Genomic DNA, 13,846 nt, shown 5'->3' on the forward strand with positions numbered 1-13,846 from the left:
CTGCAGGCTCTTGACACCGTGAGGCTCTGGCAGCAGGGCACTGCAGGTGGGGTTGCCAGAGGGGTCTTCTGCAGCTGGCACATCTGATGGCTGATAGCATCTGTCAGGGTGGGTCATATTCTACCTGTAATGTGGCATAGAAGATGTTTTAGAGAATGGTATTTTTGAGGGGGCATTTTAATAGGAAGACCGAGGCTTGGTTTATCTGAAATGGCAGACTTGCTTGGATTCTGTGCTTTCAGATTCTTGGTGTGGAGGGGAGGCAGGGTTCATGACAATGAATTGTCTGGATTGTACAGGAGACTGAGACTCCAAGAGTATTGCAGGGAGAGATCAACATGGCAGCAATTAATGTGATCAAATCCCTTCAGGCATCTCAGCCTAAAGACTGAAAAAACAACATTTGTTGTCTCCTCAGGGCTTATCAGGTCTTCAGGAGCTGCAACCCCTGTGATGTCCTGTACTCAGGAAGCACACAGCTTGTGGGATGGGGTCTGTGAGCATGGACAGGGAGGGGATGTGGGGACACAGAACCAGCTCCCAGTAGGGGCATAGATATGAACAGGGACATGGGCAGGCAGTGAGAGGGAGCTGCTGCCAGAAATGCTGTGCGAGGGAGGGCTCAGGCACCTCCTTGCCATCCCCTGCAGGTCAGGCGCCTTCCCTGGGACACCCCCTGCTCTCCTCTTCCACCAGCACAGCCTCTGCCCTCAAGCCCCCGCTGTCCCCAGCAGGAGCTGCCTTATCTGCAGGCAGAGCTGCAGCACAGGAGGGTGTGCTGAGTGTCCGTCTGTCCCTCCCTGGCCTTGCCTCCCCTGGCAGCAGCACGCTGGCATTCCTCCTGGCTTCTCCAGCTGGCCGTGCTGCTGCTGGTCTTGTTCCCAGGCTGGCTGGGGATGGGGGTTTCACACACCCATGGGGTGAGCCCTCGGTGTGCTTGGGAGAAGGGGAGTACGGGGACAGGGTGAGGGGTGTGGAGATGGGCACTTTAAACCTGGATTCCTCTGCTCTCAGCAGGGTCTTTGTTCTTTTCAGTCAAATATGTGAGTAGAACTTTCGTGCAGCTCTCACAGGGCAGCTGAGATCGTACTTGATGGACAGACTGGCTGTCCTCCCTGAAGAACACTGTGCACTAAAGTGAGAGTCCCTTTTTCTCTGATAATGATCTACAAGGATTCCCTTTGAGTCCAGCAGAAATAGCCAGAATCTGTGGCTCGGAAACATTCCTCAGGAGTGGTGGGACAGCTGAAAGAAACAAAACAAAACAAATAAATAAATATATATATAAAACACCTCCACAGCTCTGCTCTGTAGTTTGGTGGACAGGGAGCAACACTGGGGCAAAACATTTTCAGATCAGGAAGGAAGTGAAACCAACATTTCCCCATGTTCCTCTTCACCTCTTGCTGTAGGACAGGGCTGACTCCTGCAGTGCCCGTAGAAGAGGCCCCTGTTCCAACAGACTCCGTCAGGCAGAATGAATCAGGATGCATGAAAGGGATCTGCCAAATGTCTGCCAGAAAGTGCACAATATAGGTGATGATTTTAAATGAGAAATTGAATTAATTTCCTTCTGATAAATTTCTTGTACTTTATTACTCTCATCCTCTTCTTTGTTCAGGACCACATCTCAAAAAAAGCAGATGTCCAACAGAAGCACCATCACTGAATTCCTCCTGCTGGCATTCGCAGACACGCGCGAGCTGCAGCTCCTGCACTTCGTGCTCTTCCTGGGCATCTACCTGGCTGCCCTCCTGGGCAACGGCCTCATCCTCAGTGCCGTAGCCTGCCACCACCACCTCCACACCCCCATGTACTTCTTCCTCCTCAACCTCGCCCTCCTGGACCTGGGCTGCATCTCCACCACTCTGCCCAAAGCCATGGCCAATGCCCTCTGGGACACCAGGGCCATCTCCTATCAAGGCTGTGCTGCACAGGTCTTTCTCTTTGTCTTCTTGATGTCAGCAGAGTTTTCCCTTCTCTCTGTCATGGCCTACGACCGCTATATTGCCATCTGCAAGCCCCTGCACTACGGGAGCCTCCTGGGCAGCAGAGCTTGTGCCCAGATGGCAGCAGCTGCCTGGGGCAGTGGCTTTCTCAATGCTGTCCTGCACACGGCCAACACATTTTCCCTGCCCCTCTGTCGAGGCAATGCTGTGGACCAGTTCTTCTGTGAAATCCCCCACATCCTCATGCTCTCCTGCTCAGATGTCTACCTCAGAGAAGTTGGTGTTCTTCTAGTTAGTGGTTGCTTTGGTGTTGGTTGTTTTGTTTTCATTTTGGTGTCCTATGTTCAGATCCTCAGGGCAGTGCTGAGGATGCCCTCTGAGCAGGGCAAGCACAAAGCCTTTTCCACGTGCCTCCCTCACCTGGCCGTGGTCTCCCTCTTTCTCAGCACTGTCTTGTTTGCCTACCTGAAGCCCCCTTCTATTTCCTCCATATCCTTGGACATGGTGATGGCAGTTCTGTACTCAGTGGTGCCTCCAGCAGTGAACCCCCTTATCTACAGCATGAGGAACCAGGAGCTCAAAGCGACACTGAAGAAACTGATTCTAGTTTTAGTATTTGCTTAGTAATGAACTGTCTCTCTTTTCTAGTTTAACTCAAGTTAATCTCAGGCAATTTGTGCCCTCTAGGTATAGCATTTGTCCTTGTTTGAGCTTGGATAGAGTTAATTTTCTTCCTAGTAGCTGGTAGAGTGCTATGTTTTGGCTTAGGATGAGAAGAATGCTGATAATATGCCGAAGTTTTAATTGTTGCAGAGCAGTGCTTACACCAAGGCAAGGACAGTTCAGTTTCTCACTCTGTCCTGCCAACGGGCAGGATGGGGGTGCAGCAAGAGCTGGGAGGGGACAGACCCAGGACAGCTCACCCAAAGTGGCCAAAGGTGTATTCCCTACCATCTGATGTCATGCTAAACAATAGATAGAGGTGGCTAGCTGGTGCGGGGGGGGGAGGGTATGGCGGGGGGTTGGAGGAGGGGAGTGATCAGGGTTAGGCTGGGCATCGGTCAGTGGGTGGTGAGCAATTGCATTGTGCATCACTTGTTTTGTACAGATTAGTAGTAGTAGTGCTATTATCATCATTATTGTTATTATTATTTTCCTGTCATAATAAACTGTCTTTATCTCAACTCACAGGCTTCACTTTCCCATTTCTCTCCCCCATCCCAGAGAGGGAGAGGGGAGGGTGAGCAAATGGCTGTGTGGTGTTTAGCTGACGGCTGGGTTAAACTACAGCAGTCCTTTTGGCGCCCAACATGGGGCTCGAAGGGTTCATATAACGACAGATCTGACCAGAGTGTGTTAAAATAAAATTGGTATAAGTATTAGACCTCCTTTACAGTTGCTAGTCACATTGCTGATTGCTTTAATCTCAAGTCTGCTGTGCCTGTTTTCCAAATTGAGTTTTATAGCACGTTACTTTCCACATGTGCTCTCTGTCATGCTGTTTATTCTTTCCAGGCCCTGTTTTAAGATCGTTATGGTACTGTGTGGTGTAACAGTGGCTTATAAGACGATGAAATTTCTGGTCAGGACCCTAACCTGGTATTTGTACTCAGCACTGTCATCGACTCTATACTTTGGAAACCATATCTCGGAAACTGTTATCAATTGCACCTCTTGCCTTTTTTCATTAGGGAGCCAATCTGTGGAGGGGAAAGGGGAAGATATTTTTTCCTACTCGTTCACTCTCCCTTTCTCCTTCACCACCCTCTTATCCTCCGAAGCCTAGTACAAATAAATCTTATATAAATCTTAAATAAATATTCAATAAATCTTATAATGCTAAACTGACTCAGAATTTATAACAATTTGGTGACCCCGATGTGATCCTCTTGTTTCCCGAGGCTGTGAACAACTAAAGGAGGCACTCCCACCCTTGTTTCGTTGTGGCCCTTTGCCGGGAGCAGTACAGAGCCCAGCAGGATTATGAACTTAAAAGGCAAGTAAAGAACAAAGAGCTCTCCCTTCCTTGGTGGATTCGGTTGTGTGACTGTAACGGTGTGATTGAGACGGAACTCAGTTCCGAAGCGAGTGCGGAGGTCTTCTAACTGCGATTCCAATATCCCGTGAGGGACTCAGCTGGTGAAGGACCAAAGTGATCGTTCTAAGTATTTGTAGGTGGGATAACACTCAAAAGACACCTTTAGATACAGGCACAACCATGAGTTTTGGAACTTTATTTGTATAAAAAGAAGTTCCAGGAATGGGTCAGGGACAAAGCAGATCCTTAGACGCGGAAGGATTCCAGGAGGGGTTTAAAAAGGGGGGAAAATTACCAGATACTCACCTGGATAGTCCCTTAGGGCTAATGTTAAGTTATTGGGATAGTATTAGAAGCACTAAACATTAGGATAAGGCTAGAATGATTCAATTTTGTATGATTCAATAGCCAATAACAGAATCCCAGAAACCTGTAAGAGTAAAACAGTATTCCATTCCATTAGAAGGAAGGGATTAAAACCAGTCATAGATCAGCTATTACATGGAGGGACGTTAGAACCATGTATGTTCCCCCATAAGACGCCTGTATTACCCATAAAAAAAAAAAAAAAAAAAAAAAAAGGCTGATGGGACATGCCAATTGGTTCAAGATCTAAGAGCTGTAAATCGAAGAACAGTGACTAAATTCCCAGCAGTGGCAAATCCTTATACACTATTTAATCATTTGACCCCATGTCGTGGTTTAACCCAGCCAGCAGCTAAACACCACACAGCCATTCGCTCACTCTCCCCTCTCCCTCTCTGGAATGGGGAAGACAAACGGGAAAATGAAGCCTGTGAGTTGAGATAAAGACAGTTTATTAAGACAGGAAAATAATAATAACAATAATAATAATAACAATAATGATGATAATAGTAATACTACTACTAATGTGGACAAAACAAGTAATGCACAATGCAATTGCTCACCATTCGCTGACTGATGCTCGGCCTAACCCTGAGCAGTCTGGCCTCCCCACCCTGGCTAGCCACCCCTATATATTGTTTAGCATGACATCAGATGGTAGGGAATTACCCGCTTTGGCCAGTTTGGGTCAGTTGTCCTTGGTCTGTCCCCTCCCAGCTCTTGCTGCACCCCCAGCCTGCCCGTTGGCAGGACAGAGTGAGAAGCTGAAATGTCCTTGCCTTGGTGTAAGCACTGCTCTGCAACAATTAAAACATCGGCATGTCATCAGCACTCTTCTCATCCTAAGCCAAAACATAGCACCCTACCAGCTACAAGGAGGGAAATTAACTTTGTCCTAACTGAAACCAGGACAGAACTGACAGGTCATTTCACATTTTTGACTTTCATATCCCTGTTGGAAGGGGATGATTCCCAAACTGGGGTAAGCTGATGGGTTCTGCCTCAGCCATTTGAAGTGCCCTGCTCTTGAGCCTTTCAGCCTGAGATTGCCAAAGATGACCCATGATGGTAAATGGATGTTCAGCTAGGAATAAGGGAAAGTGTCTTGAGTTTTCCAGTGGTCATTTCAAAGTTAGGTGAATCCCAAGAACGCCCTGAACTAGGCTATTGTCTTTCAAGGGGTTTCATGTGTTGCGCTGGGCTGGAGTTATTGGGACAAAGACCACTGCTGGCAGTGGAGGTGCTCTGGTATCTCCACCTGGCTCCATATGAATCCTCCAAAGGGCTATGGTCTCTTGCATGTCCTGCTTGTTTATTGTCTGACAGCAAAGCTCTGACTCAATACCCAGTAATTTCTTTAGTACTTAAGTAAAAGAGCAACTACTCATCACCTCAAATGTTTCAATCCTTTCTATAAAACATTACACACGAAGTGTAATTTCTATCGTGAAGAAATGTGAATGTTCAGGATGTATATTCATTGAAGGAAAAGAAATTCTGAAGTTCACCTCTACTTGCTTTGTCGTCGCTTTGTCTATCATGGTGTGCTCCCTCATCTTCCAGGTACATCCAGCTGTCTTGATTAAACAGACAATGCTGAATGTCCCCTTTCCAGCTGCCAGTCTGGACCTATGCACTCCCCATGGTTCTCAGGTTTGTCCTCCCCTTACTCCTAGGTCACTCAGACCGCCCTCACCAACCCAGTTGCTGCTTTGAGCTTCAGGTAGAAGTAGCACAGCTTGACCATCTATTTAATTGTCTGTCTAATTATTTCCTTAGCTAGAACCTCATCGTTTCTCATTGAATTCATATGATATGGGTTAATACTAACACTATTATTTATAGTTTCCTATCTGTCAGTATAAAATAGGTCTTGTGCAGTCATCCTTTTGGAAAGGCCAATCTCACAGGAGGCGTACAAGAGAAGGAGCTTACTCCGTTTTTTGGAAAATTGGAACATGATTTGATTTGAATTAGGAAAACCCTCCTGCACCTGAGTGCAGCCAGGTCTCTAAGGAAAGCAGGTGGGAGCTGGTGCAAAGGAGCTGTAACATCCAGCTGCAGACTTCAGTGCAGAAGTCTGATGTAAGGAAAAGTGATGCAAGGAGTAGATGGACAATGAGAGAAATGGCATGGCTGGGGTGGTGAGGAACAAGGTTGTCCGTGCAGTGTCAGACCTCATGAGTCTGCTTTTGCTCCCTATGTATAGCTCCTTAGGAGCAGCCCTAGATCACTATCAATTGGAGAATGACAATCTGAATTGAAACACAACAAAATTCACCCTTCAAAATGAGACATATATCTAATAGATACTCTTTGAAATCTTTCTTCTTAACTATACAATGAAAGCTCTGCAATTAGCTGTACAATGCTTGAAGACTTGAAGAAAATGATGGGAGAGATATGGCTTCTTAGGAGTTTCTGCATGTTAATGAGTTCTGTCGTGTATTCTGGTGCTGAGTCGATGGAGCTCAGGTACTGAGAGGAGAGTGATGCAACAATGTAAGACGGCAAAGTCAGAAGGAAAAGTTGAAGTGACTTGGAGTATTAATGGGCCCCACTGAGGGCTGTTACTATGAAAGCCTCTCCGGGGACATGTTAGGGCAGATAATTGGAGGCCTTGATTACAGACAGGCAAAGGCACTGTGCTGAGAAATGTCTTTGTTGGTTTTGGTGAAGTAAAAGGTCCAGGGCCTGACCCCAGCTATTGGGAGAGAAGATCCTGCACCCCCAAGTCTGGCTCCGGACTCTTCCTGGGGGTCTGTGGGATGTGGTGGGCAGTGTGATGCCACGGGAAGAACAATGGTATGACAACTCCCAGCCTCTGCACAGGGTCACAAGAAAGCCATGAGGCCCCATTGCAATGACTGTATTTCATCTCCTCATAAGCTCTAGACAAGGGGACAAAAATGTCCTTTTTGCCAGCACCCACCTCTTTGTCCTCTCCAGACTTTGCTGTGCTGTCCCACACTTTTCCCTATTTCCCTGAAGTCTGCAGATACCTATGTCTGTTCACCACCTTGATTTCATCCTGGATATTACATCATTTCAACGATGTCTCGTCAACCCTCACTAGCTGTTCCTTGAAACACAAAGCTATGGTTTGATCACAGACACTCTTTGGGTGACCTCTGGCACCACAGCACTACCCTTTGAGAGACATTTCTTCCTTCTCATGGCCAATGCCGAAATTCCAAAGTACACTCTGTGGAAGTTTTCTCTCCTGCTCTTTCCTAATTCTAAAGAAAGCCCCATTCGGGTGGAAACCACTCCTGAAGTAGGCATCCCAACACATCAGGACTCACTGGACTCCTCGGTTGAGCCCAGGAGACAGCAGTGAATGGAGCCCACAGAGCATGAGCCTGTCCGAGGTGGACTGAGCAGAGCTCAAGTGCTCAGTCTGCTGTGAGCAGACAGAGGAGAGCTCTGCAGCTCCAGGGCACACAAAAGCCCCAACAAAGGAGCCTGGCAAGTGATTCCTTGCAGTCCTGGGGCAATGGCAGTGACCCCATGAGCTGGGTCTGCCTCCCAGCCTGCCCAGCACACCCCTGCAGACTGCCCCCATGCCCTGGACACCAGAACCCCTTCCTCTGCAGAACAGCACCGTCAGCTGGGGTTCGGGCTGGGGCTGGGGCTTGGAGGGCGCTTCCCTGAGTGTCTGCTAGGCCAGCTTCAGGCTTTTGGATGTGAGCGTGATCTTCACTGTGCACAAGGAGCTGAGAGACCACCAACAGGCATGGGGCTGGAACATTGCCTGCAAGTCCCTCCTGCCCTAGCACCTCACAGGACTGGCACGGAACTGGCTCCTGAGTGTCAGAGAGCCTGGGAGCCCAGCAGGTGTGCCATGAGCTTGGAGGATCACAACCAGATCACTTCTACCCGGGCAAGTCCTGGCCCAAAAAGGGGGTATTTTCTAGGTGTGGTGTTATAAGCTCAGTGGTGTATCAGAAGCACTAAGTCCAGCAGGAAGCGAATGGCTGTTAAATGGCCTGTGAGGTGACTGCTTTTTGAAGTAGCTGACAGGTCACCCTTGACTCCTGGCTGGGATCTGTGCCTTTAGGCTCACATCTGCCAGTGTCCATGGTAGGGCAGCGGAAGGCACTTGCTGTGCATGTAGTTTCTGAGATTGGTTCTTTCTGAGTACCTGGTAGGCCCCATAGTGGAAGAGGTCTTGGATAGGTGTTGTCATGTCAGAGGTATGAGCTTTTGCCTAAACTCATCCTTCAGGCCTGCTTCTGTGGTGTTGCAGAACTGCTGGGCACATTGTGCAGGGTGCCCCTACAGACATTTCTCTCCTTCTCCATGCTGGTTCTCCAAACTTCCCCTAAGAAGATGACTGATATGGGGAAGTCAGGAGAAGCCTGGACAACAGAGATGTGAGATTTGTGGGAGGGCAAAGGAACGTGGACAGCAGAAGCTAATGATTTTGCAGAGGTAAGAATGTTCAGGTAATGTTGATCCTACCATAAAGCAGACTTAAAGCAGTCATGTGAGGCCCTTGCCCTATTTTAACCTGTAACGTTAATCCATAAAGCTAAATGCTACTCCACACCCTGACAGGAATCCACTGCTCTAATATTTGACCACAAGATCCCTTGAAGCCAAAACTAGTCCATAGCCTCATTACATCGCCCTTAGTCTCTTGCTCACCCTGATCCCTGCCCTTAACTCTACCATTAACATACTCTACTTAACACCTAAACTTCTTGCAGACTTAAACAAAACCAAAGAACTTGTACATACCCTAACCACAGACCTGACACCACAAGCCAAACACCAAACCCTCCCAATAAATATTTGATTAATCTCTATCACAGAAAGCTGAGCCCTAGTCCCGAACCCCATGCATGAATGCCTAACACCCAAAGCCCTGATACCTTTGCATTCACTTATTCACATTCAGCCTTTTTCCTAACCCTTATCTTAAGCACTTAAGGTGCTTGACCCATAAGGAAGGGTAGGAACCATGAGATTGCTCTGCAGTCACGTGGCATACAAAGATGAATGTGAGGGGCCATGGATTTGATCAGCTTGTGGGCCACAAAGAGGAGATGGATGGGAGTGCTCTGAGAGCTCAGCTCTGCCTCAGGATCTCCTGCCCCAGCAGGAGGAATGTGACCGTGGTAGGGACTGTGAGGTCACTTCTGTCTCTGCACTTGATAGTGCAGCAGTAGGAACGTCTCACAGAAAGGGACTGTGAGGTCACTTGTGTCTGGAGGTGGCAGGTCACCCTTGACATAGACCTGGGATCTGCACTTTGGGGCTGAAATCTGCCAGTGCGCATCTTCTGCAAGAAGGTTAAACAGAAGGATGATTAAGACTAACTAAGGATTAAAATGCTATTATGGAATCTACACTTCAGATCAAATCTAAATTAAAAACCTCAAAACTTGTCCTTATCCCAGATCTTGAGCAGGCACATTGAGCAGAACACTGATCCCTCCCTTGAAGCCTTTGCCATTCCCTTAACCCTGGAGGGTGACCTCTACTTCCTAAACATTAACTTGATCATCTAACCCTCAAAGCCCTCCACCATGCACACAGCACATCTCAGCTTCAACCCCACTTCTATCCCTAACTTCAGCTGTTTGTCCCCTTGGGGCAGGGCAGGGACTGTGAGGTCCTGCAGCAGTCCCATGGCATTGGAAGAGGCATGTGAGGTGACAGGTATGTGATCAGATCAGAGACCACAAGCAGGAGCTGGCTGGGAATGCTGGGATGAGGTCAGGTGTGCCTCCAGATGTGCTGGGCCTGCAGGAGGCCCATGGCTGTGAAGGAGGCTGAGAGGTCACTTCTGTCTCTGGAGCTGATGGACCAACAGGAGGAATGTGGCACAGATAGGAACCATAAAGGGCAGAAACATGTTCAAGGCATTGAAGATGATGGTGAGGCACCTTCTGTTCTGGTCAGGTGGTAGACCACGGGAAGGCTGATGGCATGGGAGTCATGCTTGAGGTATAGTTTGTGAGACCATAGAATCAGAGAGTGGCTCCTGTTGGAAGGGACTTTAAAGATCACCTATTGCTAACCCCCTGGCCATAAACAGGGATGCCCCCATTGAGATCAGGTTGCCCAGGGCATCCTCTAACCTGCTCTTGATCAGCTCCAGGGATGGGGCACCTCTAAGGTCTCTCGGCAACCTGTTCCAGTGCCTCACTATCCACTAATTGAAGAATTTTTCTCCTCACCAGTAGTCTAAATCTCTCCTCATTTAGCTTAAAACCATTCCCCCTTGTCCTGTCATTATCTGATTGAGCAAAGAGTCACTCTCCGTCTTTTTATACACCCCCTTTAAGTACTGAAAGGCCACAAAGAGGCCACCCCGGAGCCTTCTTTTCTCCAGGCTGAACAGCCCCAGCTCTCTCACCCTTTCTTCATAGGAGATGTGTTTCAGCCCCTTGATCATCTTTGTGGCCCTCTTCTGGACCTATTCTAACAGATGCACATCCTTCTAGTGCTGGGGGCCCCAGTCGTGGATGCATCTCTCCAAGTGGGGCCTCACAAGGGCAGAGGTCACTTCTGTGTCTGCACTTGATAGGCCTGCAGCAGGAACGTGTCACAGAAAGGGACTGTGAGGTCACTTGTTTCTGGATTTGGCAGGTCAGCCTTGACTTCTGCCTGGGAGCTGCACTTTTGGGCTGACATCTGGCAGTGGCCCTGCTAGGCCAGCACAAGGCACCTGCTTGGCATGCTGACTGGGGGATCCCCTCTGCCTCCAGACCCAGGAGGACCCAGGCAGAAGGAAGGCCCCAACATGGGTTGTCCTGTCCCTTCTGCTTGAGTTCATGACTGCACAGCAGCAGGCACAAGGCTTTGCTGTGTCTAGCCAAGAAGCTGCAAGGCCAGCAGCAGGCCCATGGCTTGGGAGATGCTGCTGAGGTGACTTATGTCTGGTTGGCTGAGAGGCCGCAAGGAGCCTGCTGGGTTGGGATGCCTACTTCAGGAGTGGTTTCCACCCTGATGGAGCTTTCTTTGGTAGTAGGAAAGAGCAGGAGAGAAAAAACTGCCACAAAGTGCACCATGGAAGGTTGGCTCTTGTCACGAGGAGGAAGAAATATCCCTCAAAGGGTCTGTGCTGTGGTGCCCGAGGTCACCCAAAGAGTGTCTGTGCTCAGACCCTAACTTTGTGTTTCAAGGAACAGCTGGTGAGTGTTGATGAGACACTGGTGAAATGATGGAAACGCCAGGATGAAAGCAAGGTGTTGAAAAGGGATAGGTGTCTGTAGACTTCAAGGAAATAGGACTAAGTGTGATACAGCATAGAGGAAAAAGAGGTGGGTGTTTGCAAGAATGGAAGGACACAACAGCCTGGACATTTTTGTCCCTTTGTCTAGAGCTTATGAGGAGACACATTATACTCATTGTGATGGGCCATCATTGCTTCCTTGCTACCATGTGAAGAGGCTGGGAGGTGTCTTACCAGTGTTTCTCTCGTGGCATCACACTGCCCACCACATCCCACAGATACCCAGGAAAAGCCCAGAGCCAGGCATGGGGTACAGGATCTCCTCTCCAGTAGCTGGTGGCAGGCCTTGGCCCTTCTGCTTCATCAAAGCAAACCAAAACTTTTCTCAGCACAGTGCTTTGCCTGTCTGTAGTCATGGCCTCCAATTATCTGCCCTAACAAGTCTCTGGGGAGGCTTTGTTAGTAACAGCCCTCAGAGGGGCTCATTAATACTCCAAGTCACTTCAACTTGTCCTCCTGAGTTTACTTTCTCTAGCAGTTGCATCATTCCCCTCTCAGTAGCTGAACTTCATAGACTCAGCACCAAAATGCTCCATGGAACTCATTAAAATGCAGAAACTCCTAAGATCCCCTCTATAGTTTTATTCATGGCTTCAAGACTTGTAGAGCAAATTGTAGAGCTTTCATGGTGTAGTTAAGGAGGAAGAGCACATAATAAAAATCTTGTCTCATCTTAAAGGATGCATTAAGTTGACTTTTTTGGGGGGAGCATTATTCCCTAATTGATATTGATCCAGAGTGTCTCCCTCGGAGATGTGAGTGGGGAGGAAAAGCAGACTCTGGAGGTCTGACACTGCATGGACAGCCTTGCTCCTCACCACCCCAGCCCTGCCATTTCTCTCAATGGCCACCTGGTGCTTGCTTCTCATTTCCTTACACCAGACTTCACTCAAGGCTGCAGCTGCATGTTACAGCCCCTTTGCAGCAGCTCCTACCTGCTTTCCTAAGAGATGTGGCTGTACACAGGTGCAGATGGGTTTTCCTTTTTCCAACTAAATAAACTGAAAACAGGCAACAATTTAAAATATATAAAATAAAATAAAATAAAATAAAATAAAATAAAATAAAATAAAATAAAATAAAATAAAAATTTAAAAAGCGCCTCATCTTCTATTCCTTTTCTGAGGTTTACCTTCCCAAAAGATTGAATATACAAGAAGTATTTTATAGTGATATGAAATTATGAATAATAACATTATCATTGATCCATACCATATTATTTCAATGATAAAGGATGAGGCTCTTGCTAAGGAAAAAAATTACAGGCTGCTGATAGATGGGCAAGCTGGGCTGCTTCTACCTCACCCTCAAAGCAACAACTGTGTTTATGAGAGCAGTCTGAATGATCAAAGAGTAAGAGGAGGGCTAACCAGAACCATGGGAAGTGCATGGGTCCAGACAAGCAGCTGGAAAAGCTACATTGAGCATTGTCTGTTTAATCAAAACTTGTGGATGTGCCTGGAAGATGAGGGAGCACATCGTGACAGACTATGAGAGGACAATGCAACAACAGATGAACACCAGTATTTCTTCTCCTGCGATGAAAATACATCCTGAAAATTCACATTTCTTCATGGTAGAAACTACACTGTGTGACATTCCATGGAAGGGATTAAATCATTTGAAGTGATGAGTAGTTGCTCTATTAGTTAAGTACTAACGACATTACTGGGTATTGACACAGAACTTTGCTGTCTGACCATAAGCAACCAGGGAAAACCACCAGAGACCCGGTTGTATTTGAAGTACTTCCCTGGATTTGCAGCTATCAGAAAGGGCTTTCAGGAGACTGGAGCCTTTTGAGGGATTCAGGTGCAGCCAGGTGGAGTTCAAGGGTACCTCTACTGCTGGCAGTGGTCTTTACCCCTGCAACTACAGCCCAGTCCAGCACATAAAACCTCTTCAAAGACAACACCTCTTCTTCAGTGAATTTCAGAAATTGACCTAAAGCTGAAATGGCCATTGGGAACCCAAGATACTCTCCTTTGTTCCTAGTAGACAGCTGAGCATCCATTTACCATCCTGGGACATCTGCGGAAAATTCAGGTTGCAAGACTCAAGAACAGGAAACTTCAAATAACTAGGATACAACCCATCAGCTTGCCGCACTTTGGGAATCCATCCCCTTCCAACTATGGGAATGAAAGTGCTAAATGCACTGAATCGTGTTTCCCCAAAAGTACGGGAGTTTCCATCACTGGAGATACAAAAGCCCATCTGGAAATGAGCCTGGTCTGCCTGGTGTAG

General features: G+C 47.7%; 2 protein-coding genes across 2 annotated transcripts in view; one reads left to right on the plus strand and one right to left on the minus strand.

Moving 5' to 3' along the window:
* LOC311427925 (olfactory receptor 14C36-like) overlaps positions 1 to 13,846 on the minus strand; it is a gene marked incomplete at both ends in the record, with an annotated part of 221,329 nt that overhangs the window by 167,109 nt on the left and 40,374 nt on the right. The gene's annotated exons all lie outside the window — the stretch shown is intronic.
* On the plus strand, positions 1,644 to 2,573 carry LOC311428001 (olfactory receptor 14C36-like; the record flags this gene model as incomplete). Its single annotated transcript, XM_084539570.1, has 1 exon — positions 1,644 to 2,573. One exon carries the CDS (start codon positions 1,644 to 1,646, stop codon positions 2,571 to 2,573), a length of 930 nt encoding a protein of 309 aa, XP_084395696.1.

The sequence above is a fragment of the Aythya ferina genome, assembly GCF_964211825.1.
Source record: "Aythya ferina genome assembly, contig: HAP1_SCAFFOLD_29, whole genome shotgun sequence".
Classification (NCBI taxonomy): domain Eukaryota; kingdom Metazoa; phylum Chordata; class Aves; order Anseriformes; family Anatidae; genus Aythya; species Aythya ferina.